This window comes from Pseudorasbora parva, chromosome 8 (genome assembly GCF_024679245.1).
Source record: "Pseudorasbora parva isolate DD20220531a chromosome 8, ASM2467924v1, whole genome shotgun sequence".
Lineage (NCBI taxonomy): Eukaryota > Metazoa > Chordata > Actinopteri > Cypriniformes > Gobionidae > Pseudorasbora > Pseudorasbora parva.
In genome coordinates, this window is record NC_090179.1 from 22,665,507 (window position 1) to 22,685,399 (window position 19,893).

Below are 19,893 nucleotides of genomic sequence, written 5' to 3' on the forward strand. Positions count from 1 at the left end.
ATATTGAAATTTGAAACTTCCACATCATTGCAACCTGTTTTTAATCACAATTTGTAGAGTGTCCCAACTTTTTGGGGGTTTAAAATCCCCTCCCATGACCTCATGGGATAGTAAAGTGTCCATCAAATGCGCAATCGAATGTGCACGAATCTCGTCAAAGTAGTGGGTCAGCCGGGGACTTTTCGCTTACTGTACTACTCTGTTAATATACTAGTATTCGATTTCGGAGGCAGCATGACACAGTTCTGAACTTCACATCCTTTGTTTTTCCACCAAACATAATTAGGTGGTTGAATAAAAATATTTGGACTTCATATTTAAAAATGACCTCTATTTAGCTTGCCAGTTAGCATGAGCTAACAATATTTTTTAAAATAGGTTGATTTTCAGCATAGCAAATTAATAAATATTCATAGTTTTTCATAAAGTTATTTTAGCGTGTCATAATAAACTGCTTGTACTCTGATTTAGACATTTTTCATACATGGCTTATTATTTATGTTATTATCACTGAAACTAGGATAACTATTCTAGAAATAAAGCGCACTCACATATTTCACCATATTCAAATTACCTCCAAAGTCCCCAGATCTCAATAGAGCACATTTGGGATGTGGTGGGATGGGAGATTCACATAATGGATATGCAGTCAACAAATCTGCAGCAACTGCGTGACATGATCATGTCAATAAGGACCAATATGGATCTCTAAAGAATATTTCCAGAACCTTGTTGACTCTCTGCCATTAAGAATGAATGCAGTTCTGAAGGCAAAATGGGGTCCAGGCCAGTACTAGCAAGATGTAACCCACTTAATAAAGTGGACGATGAGTAGTATAAAACACCAACTACGAAGAGATTTCTAGTTTAAATCCCCACCTAACAGTATTAGTTCTTCGATTGCTGTTATTTACAAAAAACACACACAAAGAACATTCCTAGAAGATAAGGAACAGATTCACAACAAAATTGCACCCACATTTACCTCAAAGACATATTTCTCACAGAAACAAAGTCTGAGAAATGATCTGCTGACACTTTATTCACTTATAATTGAAAACAGCATGCGTACCCCCAGAAAAAGGAACTACTGTGAAGTCAATTAATTAAGAACAAGAGCGGGCACTGCATGTTGCCATGGCAACAAAAGACAAATAGCAAGCGATTATGAGAGTGAAAGATTCTATGACTGCTGCAATATTAAACAGCTAGGGTAGGGCAACCGGCCTCATCAGATTGGAAAAAAGACAGATGACATTGTGTGCATAGGGAAAAACTCCAGTACATGCCGTCTTAATTTTTCAAAATAAATAAATGTAGCAAAAAATTGAGCATTAGGTGGGTGGGTCTATCCACGCTTGACATGAAATAATAATAATAATAATAAAAAAAACTAAATTGGATGCCAATAATGATGTAAGTGGAACATGCAGATAACAAAGAATGCAAATCTTGGACCATGTTTCCAGGAGAGCGAGTTTTTATTTTTCAAAATAAATCACAGCTGAATTTTTACTGATTGCCATGTGGTCCATGAAAGTCAGGTAAAACTCAGAGCTCAGAACATTTCACGAGTTAGATCCGTATCCAACATGACACTTTTCAGGATAGTGCTTAGAAATCTGGTAACCAGATTTACAGACATCTGTATTATGAATGCTAGACTTGAATTGCATAGTCATATTTCTTTTTAAATAAGGTGGTGCATCATATGGAACTAAGTCTAGATTAGTTGGAGCTCAAAGTAGATTAAACTGTATTCGTGTTCATTTACACACTACCATTCAAAAGTTTAGGGTCGGTACGTTTTGGGTATGTTTGTGAAAATGTATAGGATAAATATGTAAAATCAAATCAAAAATACAACTATTTATCAGGTCAGTTGGACACTGTAGTGCTTTTCCGAGCTTCCTCAATTTTTCCTCCTCTACATTTATGGTTGCTTTTGGAGTCTGTAGTGCTGGGAAGTTCCTAGAGTCCAAAAACACCAAGCAAATATCTTTTCCTGAGATCATTTTCATCTCATAAAACCTGGCCCATATCTGTGCATAAAAGTACGATTCAGATGATCCTTGTTTACAAAAGGTCTGTTTATCTAATGTTCGTGTGAAGATGCAGTGTGCTCTTTCTCTTGGTCCTCCAACACACTTCCTTCTTCCTCCATCAGGCACTTTGATTCATTCTCTTCCTGTTCAATCTTTCCAGCCAGAGGTTTCTCAAGCGTTTCCTCTCTCACCCAATCTAATATGTCAGGAACTGATTCTTTTGCTTCTTCAGCGAGTGAGTAGATCTTATTTGAGCTGAGGCTGGTATGTTTCTTCGGGAATAACCCAAAGTCTGTAAAATCCTTAGGGAAGTCCTTCCTGGCTTTGTCTTTGAGTATCGGATCAGTCAAAACTACTGGTGATCCATTGACCAGACAACCGATGGACTCTCTTGTCTCCTCAGAGTTTTGTTGCTGTAACGCTGCAGCGACATTGTACAAATGCAGTTTGTTGTTCGGCCGAAGAGCAGAGGAATACTGAAGAGAACCATCTGGATGAGAAACATTGGATGCCGCTGTGCCCGGCTTATTTGTACGAGTACTTTTCCGGTTGCCTTTCATCATTCCAATGACTTCATACCGGAAGCTTGATATGTCCTGCTTCAGCTCCTGTTGAAGTGATGAGAGTGATGTGTCTTTTAATCGAAGCACTGCAGTATATCAATGTATGTCAACAATGACTAGTATTTTGACAACCATGTAAAAATGCATACTTAAATTAGATGAAGACTAATTGGAATTGACATGTGTATCAATTAGAAATGGGCAAGGAAAAAATAACAGCTTTATTCTAGTTAAGAGTAGTCACCTTATGGTAGCAGCCATGTTGAAATCACATGACCCAAATTTTATCTCAGAATTTTATTGCAGTTTATTATCTCTTTCTACTACTGGATACTTTTACTTGCAAAATACAACAATAATCGGTCATATAGGTTACTTACACAATGGCACTGATAACTTAAAGCTACACTATGTGATATTTTCCCCCATCTAGCAGTGGAAAGGTATATGACCATCCAGTGAATATTAGTTTCTGTTCCTCTCAATTCCGTTTTTGTTTTAACTCCTACGGTGGCCGATTTAGTCCAAAATGAACATGGCTTCCAGTTCGACCTCGTCCAAGAGTGCCATCGACTGTTAAAACGCAAAAGGCGAAGCTTGAATTTACGGGTATGTCCCTCTTTGGCTAATGTACTTTCAAGATGGAGGGCCAACATGGCGACCAGCATTCGAACCCCTCACCCGTATGTATTTTCAATGACATATAAACTTACGAGAATACTTTATTACTTAAAAGAATTAAATATACATTAATGAGCACATATATTTTTGAAAGACCTAAGTGTTTTTAGCCAAGAATAAACTAAAAAAGTTACACAGTGTAGCTTTAAAATAACTTTTGCGGTGATGTAATGCTTCATCCACACCAATAGGTGTCAGTGTAAAGTACAAGACCACTGTTGCATCTATTGTTTAAAGTTCACTTTAAAATGGAAATTAGCCCATGATTTACTCACCCTCAAGCCATCCTAGCTGTATATGACTTTCACAATCTGTTATATTGATAAATATCCAGACGCTTCCAAGCTTTATAATGGCAGTGTCCATTAAGTTTGAAGCTCAAACTGTTATTCTTCTTACAAAACCCCATCGATTCACTTCAGAAGGCCTTTATTAACCCCCAGAGTCATGTGGGGTACGTTTATTATGGACGGGTGTGCTTTTTTGAGCTACAAACTCAATGGACTCACTATAAATTATGGACTATCACTATAGACTATGGGTTACTGCCATTATAAAGGATGGAAGCGTCAGGCTATTTATTAATATAACTGATTATGTTCATTAGAAAGAAAACAAGCCATATACACCTAGGATGCATGGTTTGATGGTGAGTAAATCATGAGCTAATTTTTATTTTAAAGTGAACTAATCCTTTAAGGGCCAGGGAAACAAGCTTAAATGCAACTCGTTTTTAAATCTCAAATCAATGTGAGTATAAAATAACTAAGCTAGTTGTGAACAAATTTTTGCAATACTTACTTTAAAATTTTCCTCTGTGAGACCCTCCTCAGTCTTGGCATCTCGAATCATGGCGGCCACATATCGTTTTACTAAGTTTCTCAAGACTTCCTGCATTTAGGGAAATCGCAGTACAATTAATTGGTGGAACAATGACACAGAAATCAAAACAATAGAGTCAAATCAAAACTGTAGAGAAAATGTTTGTTTTTTTGATGATAAGCTACCTGGTATTGGTGGTTGAGTCTCACATTTTCAGCGGCTCTTCTCTAAAAGGACAAAAACATTTGACATAGAATGAAACTGTCCTCTACAATGTTAAAGAATCTTCTGATTCAAAGACAACCAAGCACATTAGACATCTTATGAAGCATATTTAATGGTAATGAAACTCCCATGGCTCCATTACATATGAACTTTTCACAAAAAAATCAATACAATTCACTTTTCTCTGATGTCATATGATTATTCACTTAAGGCAAATTTAATAAGACCAAAAAAAGAAATAAGAAACAAGAAAAGGTCTCACCCCTAATGTCCCAAATGTCTCAGTCCTCTTTGACCTCCTCTTGAACACATTTACCTTAATCCATGTAATCAGGTAACATATGGATTTGGGACTGGGGATAATGTTGAAGGGTGGTGGCAAGGTGCCTCCTTCCTCAAAATAACTCATCCATAATTTAGTTCTGGCAAATTTCCATTCGATATCAGCATGGTCCTTCAGAAAAGCCACATAAATATGACAGGCAGTTAATTACAGAGAAATGTACACTTATAAATTAGCAGATGTATTCATACCAAAGTGACTTACAAGGTGCTGCACACTGTACTGTATTTTCCAGAATATAAGTCACATCTTTTTATCATCTGAAACTTACCATGACATGTATTCTAAAGCGATTTATATAATGCAACTAATGTCAACAAATGCACATATTTGGATTTCTGTCAGGACCACTATTGTCAAAGATGATATGCAATTAGCATATAGTTTGGATTGGCAGTATGGATCTATTCTGGCGAGAACTCCCTACGCATCCATGCAGCCTAACATGGATAAGATTAGGGAGAGCAGTGATGAACCCCCCTAGGGTAAACAGAACAGAAGCAACAATGGATTGCAGATAGCATGTCAATATTAAAATGTACAACCTAATTCGAGAATTTAGATTCAGGGAGAATCAGAATACCAAATCCTGACTGATGAGAGGAGGAGCTAGGGATGGATGGATGGATCTCTATCTATCTATCTATCTATCTATCTATCTATCTATCTATCTATCTATCTATCTATCTATCTATCTATCTATCTATCTATCTATCTATCTATCTATCTATCTATCTATCTATCTATGTATATATGTGTGTGAAATGTGTGTCAAAAACATCATAACTAATAAGTAGTAGGCTATTTTCTACACTGGTTTTGAGGCTCTCTCCTGAACGCTGGGTTTTGATGGACGTGCCGCACTGGAGACTTGGAAGTAAACGCCCACGGCTAGGATTGAAGACGATTTGCATATTTAATGAGCTTCAGCTCCCCTGTCAGTTCATGGTAGGGATTGTTTTGAAAGTGGCAAGAATAATTCTCTGACAGGGCTCTCAAAACGTATTTATCAAACAAACACAATGATTTATCTTATCCACCCACGATGGATTTTTTTTTATTACTTGGCCCGCCCGATGGGTGGATACAAGCGCGAACCGCACACACATAAGTGGGCGTGCGTTCTTCAAATATCAAGTCAAGAGAGTGAACAATGCAGATAAAGAAAGGAATTTTATTTCACTTTTTATTATTGACCGGCCTGCCGACATTCTTACGTTTTGGTAGCCCGTCTGAAAAACACACAGTGAACCCTGGGAGTCTGATCCCGAATCCCGAATGAACCAAGAAATAAAGGATTTTCCAGCCTGTGACAGTGTGCTAAGGTATGCTCTGTTAGACACGTACACATAATTAATACGATCTGCAACAATGCAATACTATCACATATATATATATATATATATATATAAAAACATGTTTTCTCACATAAGCGTGATGCACTATTCCTGTCGTATCCAATATAGAAGGCACAGCATTGTGTTTTAATCTCAATGTGTCAGCAAATCCAGTGTCAACCTGTATCTTGTTTACACACAATTATCTTGTGTCCCCCTTCTAATCTGTCATTGATTTGAGAGCTCTCATTTTCTGAGCCTGGAGTCTATAAAAGTGTTTTATTTTTTTTACTAACGAGGAACTTTTCAGCTCTGAAACTTACAGGATACCATGACCTTTTATGTATCAAAGGCTCAAGGGAAAGTTTAGTTCTTAATTCATCACCCCTTTTTAAGTATTTGCTATGCAGTGAGGGGAATTAAAATATGTGTAAATAGCATAATGTCTGTGAATGCTTGAATTAATTTACTGATATTTCACATTATTTCTGCATATTATAATAAAGTGCACAAAAAAAATAAAAAATAAAAATCTCTCAACAATCTAGTTTTGACCCATTGCGATAACCATGTTATTTTCCAGAAAATACGTTATATGTAATATGCAAGAATTACTAGAGTAGGACATTATGAAGATTTCTCTAGAAGTGCTCAGAAAGGACTTACAGCGATATGTTGATAAGAATTATTCATCATGGCAATGAGCATATTGAGGAGGACCACCAAGGAGATGACATTATAGGTCCCAAACATTGTGGCACCCACAAATTCTGTGAACTTGTGGTCGGCTTGGACATTAGTCACATATAGACTGATCAACCCAAAAATGGACCAAAACAAAGACTGCAAGGTCTCAAATAGCCTACAAAGGGAATACAAACAGAAACAGGATGTAGAGTTGCAACTTATACACAACTTTTTTCAGCTTCCATTGTAGTCTAGGGGCTGAAATGACTAACTATTTAAGATATAACTGACTTAGATAAGTATTAATATTAGATATTTAGAACTTTTAACTTTTTTTTCCAAGACTTACGTTGAGAAAGCATTGTTTTGGCGTTCACAGCGGATGCCTTTGCAGCTCACATCCTCACCAGTATCGTAGTAGAAGTAAAGCTGATTGAGTCCATTAGCAAAGGCAAGCAACACCAGGCAGTAGATGAACAGGAACTTTAGGATGTCCAGGAGCATCCGCCCTAAGGATATCTGCAAAGGACCTAGGTGAGAGTTGGCCGTGAAAAGCGAGATGAGGCGAAGAGAGCTGAAGATGTTGGCAATGGCGAACACCGCCTCAGCCACCAGTGTGGGGTGCCACATTTCCCAGGTTTCCCTGGATTTGCAACCACTGTACTGTTAGGAAAGAAGGAAGAGTAAATTACTCTTGTTCCATTCCCAAGTGATTCCCACCAGTGATTGTTGTGATGTAACATACCTTAACATATGCTACAATCTTCAGTGAGATGGTTGCAAGGTACAAAGAATTCATCACAAAGTCCATAAGGTTCCACCAGTCATGCATGTAATCTTGAAATCCACCATCCCACATCTGCTTGATCTCTGTCCATATGAATCCTGCAAAAGCAGCCAAGAGATTTTGTTGGTTCGTGCTCAAAGAACTTAATAGTTTTCTGGTCCAAGTGTATCTGGCAAGAGAACATATAGTAAAACTGTTCTAATGCACAAGTGTAATTGAAATGCAATTTTATTTTAAAAGGTTACTTCAGCGATTAGCATATGGCTTTGTATCAGTAGAAACCCTGATATATTCGAATGATTGTGCTCCCCCTCCTCATGTCCTCCGAGACAAGAGATTTATGCCTTTTATTTCTGGAAAAATTCCTCCCATGATGCAAATATCGTCAATTTGCGTCATCGGAGGAATTTTTGGCCAGAGGCTAAAGACTACAGCCAGCAGAGGGAGCCATTTCCGCATGTTTTTCAATTCCCCATGGGGGATGGGAGATCACACTCACAGCACTCAGCTCGCAGCTGCAGCCTCAGGCATTGATTTAAACGGTGGCCGGCAGAGCAAAGTAAGTGTTTTAACTTCTCAAATTAATTCCTATGAAAATTATGCTTTCAAAGGCATGAACTGAATTTTTTTTAATGTATTTTAATAATTTATATTTACACAGCCTCAAGTCATGCTAGGTATATATAGAAAATTTTCTTATAATGACAATGAATGGCTGTTTAAATTTTGAAGTCCACAAAAGTGCAACTATCCATCATAAACATACTCCACACGGCTCCAGGGGGGGTTAATAAAGGTTAATCTGAAGCGAAGCAATGCATTTGTGTAAAAAATATCCATATTTAAAACTTTATAAACACTAATCGCTAACTTCCGCTAAACATCATAAGCGTTTATGAGAGATTGGCATTCCAGCTTATGATGTCGGACGCAGGCGTAACGCAAGATTCGTTGACGAACACGTAAGCACAGAGGATAGAGCAAAACAAAACTAGGTTCTCGCGAGAACTAGCATATTCTCACCGGAGCATCATACGCTGGAACACCAGTCTCTTGTGAACTCACGTACGACAGTTAGCTGCATTTGTATTCTTCAATGAAAGAAGAATGTCATATACACCTGAGTAAATCATGAGCTAATTTTCATTTTTGGGTGAACTATCCCTTTGATAAACTATCTCTGTAAAATGTTAATTAATTAAATCTAATTGTAAAGGTTATTATTTTACTTAAAACGATCATTTGTCATTCTTTCTTAATCCTTCTATAATATTTCAAGGATGCAATGCCTTTTTAGTCTTTTCAGTTTTTGCCTTTTAAAGTATTTAAATCACAACTGTATCTCAAATTCCTTTATATATTAATACACAAACAAATAGCTCAGTTTAGGACCAGATTATGCAATCGTATCAGTTCTGTAGGGACGTGGTGTTACCTAGAACCCAGGGCAGGATCATCCACTCCACCGTGGTGGGCTTTGGACCTTGACGATTGGGATTGTTAGAGACAATGTGCTGGGAGGCCAGCAGCAAGAGGAAGAGAAAGGTCAAATAAGAAGCGGTGTGACAAATAAACTTGATGAAGGGCTTGCGGATGAAGAGGCCATAGCGGCTCTTGGGTGCCACCAGGTAACAGAGGGAGAGCAGGGGGAACAGGAGGCCGATGAAAACGCAGGTGATGAACTTGCCAGCCCAGTGACGTCTCCTCCAGCCAGAAAATTCATCATACCAGCGCGAGGCCAACAGCTGCTGGCAGTTTGGCTGTGCTACAAACTGAGAGAGAAAAGAACAGAAGAGAATACAGGAAAATCATACGTTACTATCAAAGCATGAACAGGTGGTTTGGGAAGCAAGCTGCCAAGTCATTTTCCCTACATTTTTTGGTCAGATTTCCCAGAATTTTAATTTTTACCATTTGTAAGACTTAATAGAATTGTATGTCTGTGTACATATATTACTTTGACATAGTTTGTTTATGACATAGGAGCATCAACTTAAAGAAACATTACACTATTTAAAAAGTGCACTATGTAACTTTTCCGTCTGCTAGAGCACGCCCATTTAAAACAAAGGCGTAGTTTGATGACGCCAAGTTTGAGCTCAGAATCTTGGGACATGTGGTCTTCACCTCACAGACGGTGGAAAAGAATCGGGACAGGACTCATGGATGGAGTTATTAACGTTACTGTAGTATGAAGCAGAGCAGGACCGAGTTTTGTGGAGCTGAGCAAGGCCGCTGGAGCGATTGTTAATAAGATGAATCGGGCTTTTATTATGCCACAGTCGCCGGCATCATTTCCGCTTTTCCGGACCTGAGTATGAGGTAACACAGCTCTGTTTATCATATTAGATAAATTGTTACATTCATCTGTTCAGTATTTTCAGGCCCCCAAAAAGACGCTGTCGTGTTAATGAACAGCCAAAACTCATAAAAAAGGTATCGTTTTATATAGAATATAATAATTAAGCTGTATTGTTTGACACTAAAATGTTATATTTAAGTCCAGATCCCTCAGTTTGTTTCATTCACATCTGATTGATTTGAATTTCTTATCGATTTATAATTGCATGTATAGTCCATAAATATTTGACTTGACATGTTTTTTTAGCAGTGTCTACTAAATTCTGCAAATGGCCTTCCTTTGAAATGAAATGGGAATTACTGTCTTACAAAATCAACCATTCAAGTTCGGAAGCATATTTATGGAGTCTGCCCAGCACAATCACTACCATTTTTGAACATGGAGAAACGACAGCCCTGAACATCAGCAGCTACAAATGTATTCTATTCATTTATATTAATACAATACATTTATTTTTGTACAAATTGGTTACATATAACCAGAAAATTCACAGTTGCTTGCCGTGAAAGAGCAATAGATAAAAATATGTTGTGGTGGTGTTTAGGGGAAGACATATTAAAAATGTGTAAAAATGAACAAGCAACTCTGAATTTTCAGGTTACATGCAAGAATTTACTTTAGAAATAAGTGAACTGTATAAATAAAAATATCCATTTTGTTTTTGTGTACTACAGTAGTCCTGTTGGCTTTTCCCAGTATATTTTATCTACTGATGAAATTGTATCTAAAAAGCTCATAAAGCTAGAAAAAAAACTACATTTTGCAGACATGCAATGGAGTTCTGATGCTCCAGCAAATAGTTGTGACAGCTGAACTTACAGTTAAGAGAATGCTAAAACTGACAAAACTATATAGAGAAAAAATAAGCTAAATTGTCTCAATCTTTTTAATAATTGATTAATAATTAATCATGCCTAAAGGAACATGCATAGATTTAAGATTTACTTATATGTTTGGTTCTGAAACTGCAACTTGCAGCCATTCATTGACTCTTGTTCTTGCTGCTTATTTGTTCTTCTCCCTCATCCTCTTCATCTTGTCTCCAGTGATCTGCCCAAAGCCATTAACGAAGCATCTAAAATGTCAAGCGGAAGTGGGAGGGCGCCTAACCAAATTACAAACAAATGCATCCTCATTACAGCAGAGTCAGGCGCTCTAAAGGCGATGAGGTCAAGTCTGAGATGAGTTTAAGTGTTTTCCGTCAGGGCCGATTAGCATGGTACAATCTGTTCTCCTGCTTAAATAAAGGACTCTGTCATGGGGCTGCCATGAGAATGACAACAGCACCTTAATTCACCTCAACAGGACAAATAGGAACGTCACTTAAAATAAAAAGAAACATGCCAAGCAAACACTCAGTCTGGAGAAAGTACTTTTTCCAATGAAAACATAATTTACTTGGTATCCTACTATAAAGTCAGTTTGGGTCTGTTTGTTGTTGTTGTTGTTGGTTTGACGGAGCGGTCCCAGGGATATAGGTTCGGTCCTGCTTTGGAAGCAGGCGGTGAGTAAAACTGCTTCAAATGTCTATGTTGTTGGCTATCGTCGCGTGAGTAAACATCAGTAAACAACACTATCGTGTATAGTAAATTTATCAATGGAGCATGCGATCCATGGTGAGTGTTTAAATACATTTGTTTAGCTGACCAATATAGGTGTCAGTTTGTTTATTGTAAAACCATCTAAACATAAACCTAGGGGATGTTCACACAAAGTGTGCTTCTTCATTCAAATCTACTCCATTGTTTTTTTTAATACACTATCTGACGTGCAAAAACGTTTTGCTTGCTACTGCTAAGGTTTAGTCGCATACAATAGTCCATAAACCAAATCATCTCCACATAAACCACGAGTAAACACACACAAATGTTGACAGGCCACTAAATACAGTACATACCACAGAGACGGACGTCCTGCTGTTGCTGCTTATCCTGTTCAATTTATTTCATCCTCCGGATCCGATTCTGGATCATATCTGTATTAGTTGAATCTGATTGATAGCCATGGTTTATTAGGGTAACGTTTTCTTTTCCACGCATGACGATGTCAGCTTTCAGACACTCTCATGCAGTAGCTGCGCGATCGTCATTCTTTTGCTCCGCCCACATGATACGCCACCAGCCGCTTGCTTTTTTCCGGAAATACTCGGTACAGCCTATCTTTCTTTTATAAATATAATAAAACTAAAGACTTTTCGGAGATGCAATACTACTCTATAGGTACTCAAGATTGACATGAGATTGACTGAAACTAAGTGTTTCACCCCCCTCTTTAAGACACGAAACGATCGGTTTCTGCGAGAAATCGAATAGTATGTTATTTTTTTACCTAATATCAGACAAATCTCATCTAGTATTTCCAAAGCCATTAAAGTATCTCTTTAAGTAAGAAAAAACCTTCCCTGCGGTCAGTTCAGGAGGTTTCTACCAGTAGCAGGCGTGTCGAGACGAGTTGTTGAATAATGTCAAATTTTTTTTTTTTTTTTTTTTTGCGCACAAAATCTCCTCACTTCGTAAAATTAAGGTTGAACCACTGGAAGATTTTAATGCTTTTACTTTCTTTCTGGACCTTAAAAGTGTTAATTATATTGCTGTCTAATGTCTATAGAGGGTTCAGAGAGCTCTGGGATTTCATCAGAAATATCCTCATTTGTGTTCTGAAGAGGAACGAAGGTCTTACGGGTTTGGAACGACATGAGGGAGAGGAATTAATGACAGAATTAAAATTTTTTGGGTGAACTAACCCTTTAACAACTTAACATTTAGAATTACATTGGCTTTTACATGGTTTTTGTAATGGTTTTATACACACGCAACTGCTCCACGGACAACACTTTAGTTACTCCATTACACACCTCAGACCACTTTCTCATCACTCTTAACCTCATACTGACTCCTGATACAACACGCACTCCTACACAGATTACCTTTCGGCGTAATCTACGCTCCCTCTCTCCCTCTCGCCTATCCACTATGGTTTCATCTTCACTCCCTCCACCTGCTCAGTTCTCAGCACTGGACACTAACAGTGCTACCAACACTCTTTGCTCCACTCTAACATCCTCCTTAGACAGTTTTTGCCCCCTCTCATCCAGACCAGCCCGCCCCACCCCATCTGCCCCCTGGCTGTCTGATGTTCTCCGTGAACATCGCTCTGGACTCAGGGCGGCAGAGAGGAAATGGCGGAAATCTAAAAACTATACTGACCTTACCTTGTATCAGTCGCTTCTCTCTTCTTTCTCTACAAATGTCTCCACTGCTAAAACAACATACTACCACAACAAAATCAACAAATGCTCTGACTCTCGCAAACTCTTTAAAACATTCTCCTCTCTCCTTTGTCCTCCTCCTCCCCCTCCTTCATCAACTCTTACAGCTGATGACTTTGCATCATTTTTTACAAACAAAACATCCCTCATCAGCAAACAGTTCTCCTCATCACAAACTGACAAGCACATCTCAACAACTAACACGAACACGCTTCCATCCTTCTCTCCGCTCTCCGAGGCAGATATTTCTAAACTCATCCTTTCCAATCACCCTACTACCTGTCCACTTGATCCTATACCCATTCACCTCCTTCAGGCCATTTCTTCTTCAATCACTCCTGCACTCACTCACATTGTCAACACTTCTCTTCATACGGGAACCTTTCCCACAGCATTTAAGCAGGCTCGGGTAACCCCACTGCTTAAGAAACCCTCTCTGAATCCAGCACTTTTAGAAAACTACCGACCGGTATCCCTTCTGCCTTTCATTGCAAAGACCCTTGAGCGAGTTGTGTTCAATCAACTCTCTATGTTTCTTGAAAGGGACAACCTCCTAGACAACAACCAATCCGGCTTCAAAAGCGGCCATTCGACTGAGACTGCCTTGCTCTCGGTAACTGAGGCACTGAGACTGGCAAAAGCAGCTTCCAAATCCTCAGTGCTAATTCTGCTGGATCTGTCTGCTGCTTTTGACACAGTTAACCACCAGATCCTCCTGTCAACACTTAAGACGATGGGTATCTCAGGAACTGCCCTCCAGTGGTTCAGGTCTTACCTCTCTGGTAGGTCCTACAGGGTGTCATGGAGAGGTGTAGTGTCTAAGTCACATCATCTAGCTACTGGGGTTCCCCAGGGCTCAGTCCTTGGACCACTTCTCTTCTCCATCTACATGTCATCATTAGGTTCTGTCATTCAGAAACATGGCTTTTCCTATCACTGCTATGCTGATGACACTCAACTCTACTTCTCATTTAAACCAGATGATCCTACAGTCAGTGTTCGTATCGCTGCCTGTCTGACAGACATTTCTGACTGGATGAAAGAGCATCATCTTAAACTCAATCTTGCAAAGACAGAATTACTTGTTTTCTCAACCAACCCAGCACTTCATCAAAATTTCTCCATTCAGCTTGGTTCATCGACCATAACTCCATCAAGGACAGCCAGGAACCTTGGAGTTGTGATTGATGACCAGTTAAACTTCACTGACCACATTACTGCAACAGCCCGGTCCTGCAGATTTGCATTATACAACATTAGAAAGATTAGACCCTTCCTATCAGAACAGGCTGCACAACTCCTGGTTCAAGCTCTTGTTCTCTCCAGACTGGATTATTGTAATGCTCTTCTGGCTGGGCTTCCAGCATGCACTATCAAACCCTTGCAGCTGATCCAGAATGCAGCGGCAAAAGTGGTCTTTAATGAGCCGAAGAGAACGCATGTTACGCCTCTCTTCATCAAACTGCACTGGTTGCCAATGGCTGCTCGCATCAAATTCAAGGCTCTAGTTCTCGCCTACAAAACAACCACTGGTTCTGCACCATTATACCTAAACTCAATTGTTCAGACTTACACACCCTCCAGAAGCTTGCGTTCTGAGAATGAGCGGCGCCTCGTGGTTCCTTCCCAAAGAGGCATGAAATCGCTCTCACGGACATTTTCCTGGACCGTTCCCACCTGGTGGAATGACCTGCCGATCTCAATTCGTGCTGCCGAGTCTGTAGCCATTTTTAAAAAACATCTTAAGACACATCTTTTCCAATTGCACTTTTCCTATTGCACTTGACCAATACAGAATAGCACTTACTGATCATATCTACATCTCTCATCCGGATTTGTGCCTTCAGGCGGGTATGTTACATAGTTATCATAGCTACCAAAATCCAGTGTTCTGTATTTTGCGTACGTGAGTTTTTGCTGTCGATGGCTATTGCTGCGCGTTTAGCTAGAATGCCATACAAAACCAACCCATTGGGCCACTGAATCCGCATTAACGACAACAGTTGGGGCATCAGCCTTAGTCCTAATGGGTTGTTATCTTAGCTATCCAAATCCAGTGTTCTGTATTTTCCGTACGTGAGTATTTGTTGTAGCTGGCTATAAAAAAAAAAAAAAAAAAAAAAAAAAAAAACAGTTGTGTACTGTGCTAATTAATTGAGATTTCTTACAGCTCTTACAGGTTGTTGGCTTTGTTTGTTTCGTTGCTTCTATTGCTCTACCCTTTTTTATAAGTCGCTTTGGATAAAAGCGTCTGCTAAATGATTAAATGTAAATGTAAATGTTTTTCTAGAAATACATGTCATTATGTATGCATCTACTGTATAATCTGTATATGTTTGGACAAAAGGGTCTGTTAAATACCTTAACCATACATCATGAAATGAATTAATTTATGAAAGTCATAATGTTAAACTTCTGTCCATCAGACCCTTCTGTTTAAATACATGTCCTGGAATAACAAGGTAGAACAGAAAATGAATGGCAATAGCTCGGTCTCCATTCAATTTTTTTCTACACATTTGAAAAAAAAATCCTGACTGGAAACTGACACTCACTGACTCGCACAGTGTTAATAAAACAAAGAAAATATGCTGTTGTTTTGTTGTTAATTGCGGAAGACAATAATACAAAAATATACACAGTAAGTTCAATTACAATATTGAGAATGAGATGTCGTCACGAGACCGCGCCCCACCCTCTTCCGCCATTTTGGGAGGATGGTCCGCCAGGTATTGGATTCGGACAGAGACTGGAGAAGAGATATTCTGATGACTGCCATGTACATAATTTTCCAAACTCAATGGAACATGAAGTTTTAATCCACCCCAGCCGATCTGAGAAAGCAGCTGCTGGTAAACATATGCCATTATTTCACCACAGGGTGTCAGTCATCGTCTTACTAGTGACCGCGATGCTGGAGTGTGTTGACATCTGATGAACACAATTAGCCTGACGTGGTCATACTCAATTCTAGTCAGAATATGAGTCTGAAACTGCTATATTGGGCTGTGATTATGAGGCGTGTTTCAACCGAACCAGGAAAGACATCAATTGGATAGACCTACAACCAATCAGAGCAACGAAGAGACGCATTGTCAAATCAGAGCTCAACTGCACTGTGTTGCCCATGGTGTTGCCAAGTCCGCTTTTTTTCCCCGCGGGTTGTTTTCTATGTCCGCGGGTTGAAGCGACTATTGTGATATAGCAGGCAACCTTGCCAAAATAACACACATTTTACCCCCCAAACGCCATTTTTCCCCCGGAGAACCCCCCCGAGAAGCTATTGTTTAGGGCTTGTAGTTGGCGGGTTTTGTTGTAAAAACTTGGCAACCCTGTCTGTACGCGCTCTGGTATCAGGCTGGAACACACAATCTTTGCCGGTGCTGTAAAAAAATTACATAATTTAATGATACACAGAGGATTTACCCAACATGATCATCATTTCTGAGAGAAATTGTGATGGAGAATGCATATAGAAACAAGCTTTTTAGGATTCGAAAAAATATAATCTAAGCCCCTTTGATGACGTGCATGATTACGTTACTGTTGATCATCTGTCCATCATTGTCTAAAGCCCGCCCTGATGATTTCATTGGTCCGAACAGTTTCTGTTCAGGGATAATTACTCCTCTATGGAGCAAGGCCAGACCGAACTGCCCGACCTAAAAAATTTTTGGGCGGGGCTGAGTTCAGCTGGCATCCAGGCTAGAACACGATCCTTTATTTATTTGTATTAAACATTTTGAGAACTATTCTGTCATTTTTCATTGTCAATAATTTTATTGTATATAATTTACATGTTAATGCCAAAATTAATAAAGTAACTTTATTAGTTGACTGTCATTTTCCTCTAACGTTGAATGTTGCATGTACGTACTGAGCATTTAGTCTAAGGCTGGACTAAAAGCACCAGCGCACACAAGCATTCCTTTTTATTAGTTAAATTCATTTAGAAATTTAAACTCGTCATCAGGTATAAAATAGGGTCTGTATGAGAAAAACTTAGTTAATGAGAGGACGAGCACTAGACTGTTGCAGGATAGTGGGGAAATCTATTTATTTATTATTCAGAATGCACAAAATATATCTAGAAACATTTCAGGAACGTGCAAGGTAGTAAAGCATCTGACGTTAGGTCTCTGTTTGACCCCTGGCAACCGATAGCGTTGGATCCCAAAATGGAGGACGGGCCCAAACACCGCCCAATTTGTCACGTGACAGCAAGCTACCATGACGTATGTCTTCATTCTCAATTAAATTGTAATTCAGTCCAGTAAAATTACAGGAAATTCCTGGCAATTGAGTTGCAGTAAATATACAGTAAATTATATAATAAATGACACCATTTTACTGCAATAACACTACTATAAATCACAGTAGCACTGCTGTATAAATACAAAACTTTATAATATTTTGTATTAAAAACTATATTACTGCTGTAAATGTACAACAATTAGTTACCAGGAATTTCCTGTAAAATTACAATATATGTTTTAACTGTGTAGGGTACTAAAAATCGCAGAGACCCTTTAAGCACAAAATACATGCTATTTTTCCACTCCAACAGATTCTTTAAAAGGAGGTTTAGCTATGATGTATAGGCCCTTATCAGATCATCTGCAGATGTAAGACCACCATGCCGTCATGTCATACAAACTTTGTACAGCTGGCACATGAAAGCCCATGTTCTTTTCAGAGCATGGAAAATGTACTTGTTCAGCAGGATATTCGAGCAAATCGGATACACTACAGTACAATGCACGTCAATAGGAGATATATAGACTTTTAATCCTTCTCCTCAACACTGAGAATCTAGTGATCAAATATCTTTATATCTGAGGTAATACAAAGCATGCTGCTTCTGATCTGTTTTTATAGTGGATATGCTCATGCTTAATTGGAGACATTATTAGTAACATTTATAATAATATGATTAGACCGTCTCTGCCCAATGATTGCTGGAACAAATGGCATTTAATCTGAACTGTGTCTAATATAATCACAGTTGAGAAGAATATAACCAATGTATATTTATGTAACAGACATCTACAGTATTATTGATTTGACTGCCCTGAAATGAGAACTTAACCCTTTATGGTACGGAGTTGCCATATGGCTACAATTAATTTCTCCTCATTTCCTTATTATTCAGAAGAAGAAAAAAAGGGAAGAAAATGCACTAAGGGAATTCAAAGTGCAGACCTTAAAGTAGCCTATTTTTAAGTCAAATGACATCTGAATGTCCCTCCAAAACTCTCTTTCCCCCTGTGACCCTCACATGGAAGACACCTGTTGAAGTGCTTCAGAAATTGCTTTATTGACCTCATTTCTAATAATCTCTTCTCAAGGGGGTTCTTTGATAAGTCTATTAGATTTTTTATTCAGAAATCAACATTGTCTAACAGTTTTACTGTAAATTGAGAAAATATCCTTGTTGCCATATGGCAAAGCTGTACTACAATGGATTTGCAGTATTTCTCCATTGGGATTTTTTTATACATAGTAGCATTAACAATATGATTGCAGCTATTTATTTATTTATTTATTTATTTATTTATTTATTTATTTATTTATAGTGTTTATTGTAGTATAGTGTGTTTATGTATATATGTAACAAAACAATTTCTTCTTTTCAGAAAATGAATACAGCAATATTTTACGGAAAGGGCAATAGAAAAAGAGGAGAGTTACCTCTACCATGTGATGAGAGTGAGGATGAGTTAACCAAATTATAGGGAACGATAGGGATTAAACTTTTCCATCCGCTAGAGGTCGCCTATTCAAAACAAAGGCGTAGTTTGATGACGGCAAGTTTGAGCTCAGAGTCTTGGGACATGTGGTCTTCCCCTCACAGCCGGTGGAAAAGAATCGGGATAGGACTCGGGCAGAAATCATGTTAATGGATGGGGTTATTAACGTTGCTGTAGTATGAAGCAGAGCAGCAGGTGCAGATCCACTTGTCCGTGCAACATTTCTGTCGCGCCGCGCTCCACTTTATTCCTATGGGTGACGTCAAGCTACTTTAACGCGTCCGCATTGCATTCCGGGAAGGCAGCGCTGCATTTGAAAAAATGCTGCACATCAAAAAAGCTGACCGATTCCCATCTTTATGCAAATGAATCCGTTGAACGCGACGCGACTATCCAATAGAAGTAGAGCACATGGAGACTGGGGGAAGTCTCTCGCGGGTTGTTTGTTTTTCATTCCCCGCTGGCTCAAAAGCACGCCCATAGCAGTAAACTTGAGGAACGCCCATCAACACACAAATGAGGGGAAGCGTCACAACATCGCGCTTCAGTCGCGTCGCAAAAGTGGATCTCCGCGGTTAGTCTTGTGGAGCTGTGCAAGGCTACTGGAGCGATTGAAGAGCAAACACACCCTTGTGAGCAGCGGGACTTTTATCATGACGGGACATAGTCGCCGGTGCCATTTCCGCTTTTCCGGTCATGGGTTCGAGGTAACTCAGCTCTGTTTATCATATTAGATACATTTAAAGGTGGGGTAAGTGCTTTCTGGTAACCATTGTTGATATTTCAAATCACCAAAACAAACACGCCCCTACCCCCAAAAGGGTCTCGCCCCTATTTTGATAGCTCTGCCCCACACATACGTAACCCAGGCAACGACTACAGCAGAATCTGTATGTAACTAATCCAGGCTGAATATTCAATGGAAAAGTCATCCCTTCTATCACAAAAACACAAACCGTTCTCATGAACAACTCGATAGTACACGAGCACGAGTCCAGCTAACGACATATTACAATTATGACC

At 39.0% G+C, this 19,893-nt stretch overlaps 1 protein-coding gene across 1 annotated transcript in view; it reads right to left on the reverse strand.

The window, feature by feature from the left end:
* Nucleotides 1-1,124: 1,124 nt before the first annotated feature.
* The window catches only part of trpc4b (transient receptor potential cation channel, subfamily C, member 4b), a 33,898-nt gene continuing 15,129 nt past the window's right edge, over nt 1,125-19,893 (reverse strand). Inside the window, exons 5-12 of the mRNA XM_067450426.1 lie at nt 8,926-9,262; nt 7,449-7,588; nt 7,053-7,366; nt 6,683-6,878; nt 4,599-4,790; nt 4,297-4,338; nt 4,091-4,180; nt 1,125-2,653 (exon numbers count right to left, since the gene is read on the reverse strand). Coding sequence (XP_067306527.1) covers nt 2,096-2,653; nt 4,091-4,180; nt 4,297-4,338; nt 4,599-4,790; nt 6,683-6,878; nt 7,053-7,366; nt 7,449-7,588; nt 8,926-9,262 — 1,869 coding nt within the window. The 3' untranslated portion in view covers nt 1,125-2,095. The remainder of the gene's footprint in view (nt 2,654-4,090; nt 4,181-4,296; nt 4,339-4,598; nt 4,791-6,682; nt 6,879-7,052; nt 7,367-7,448; nt 7,589-8,925; nt 9,263-19,893) is intronic.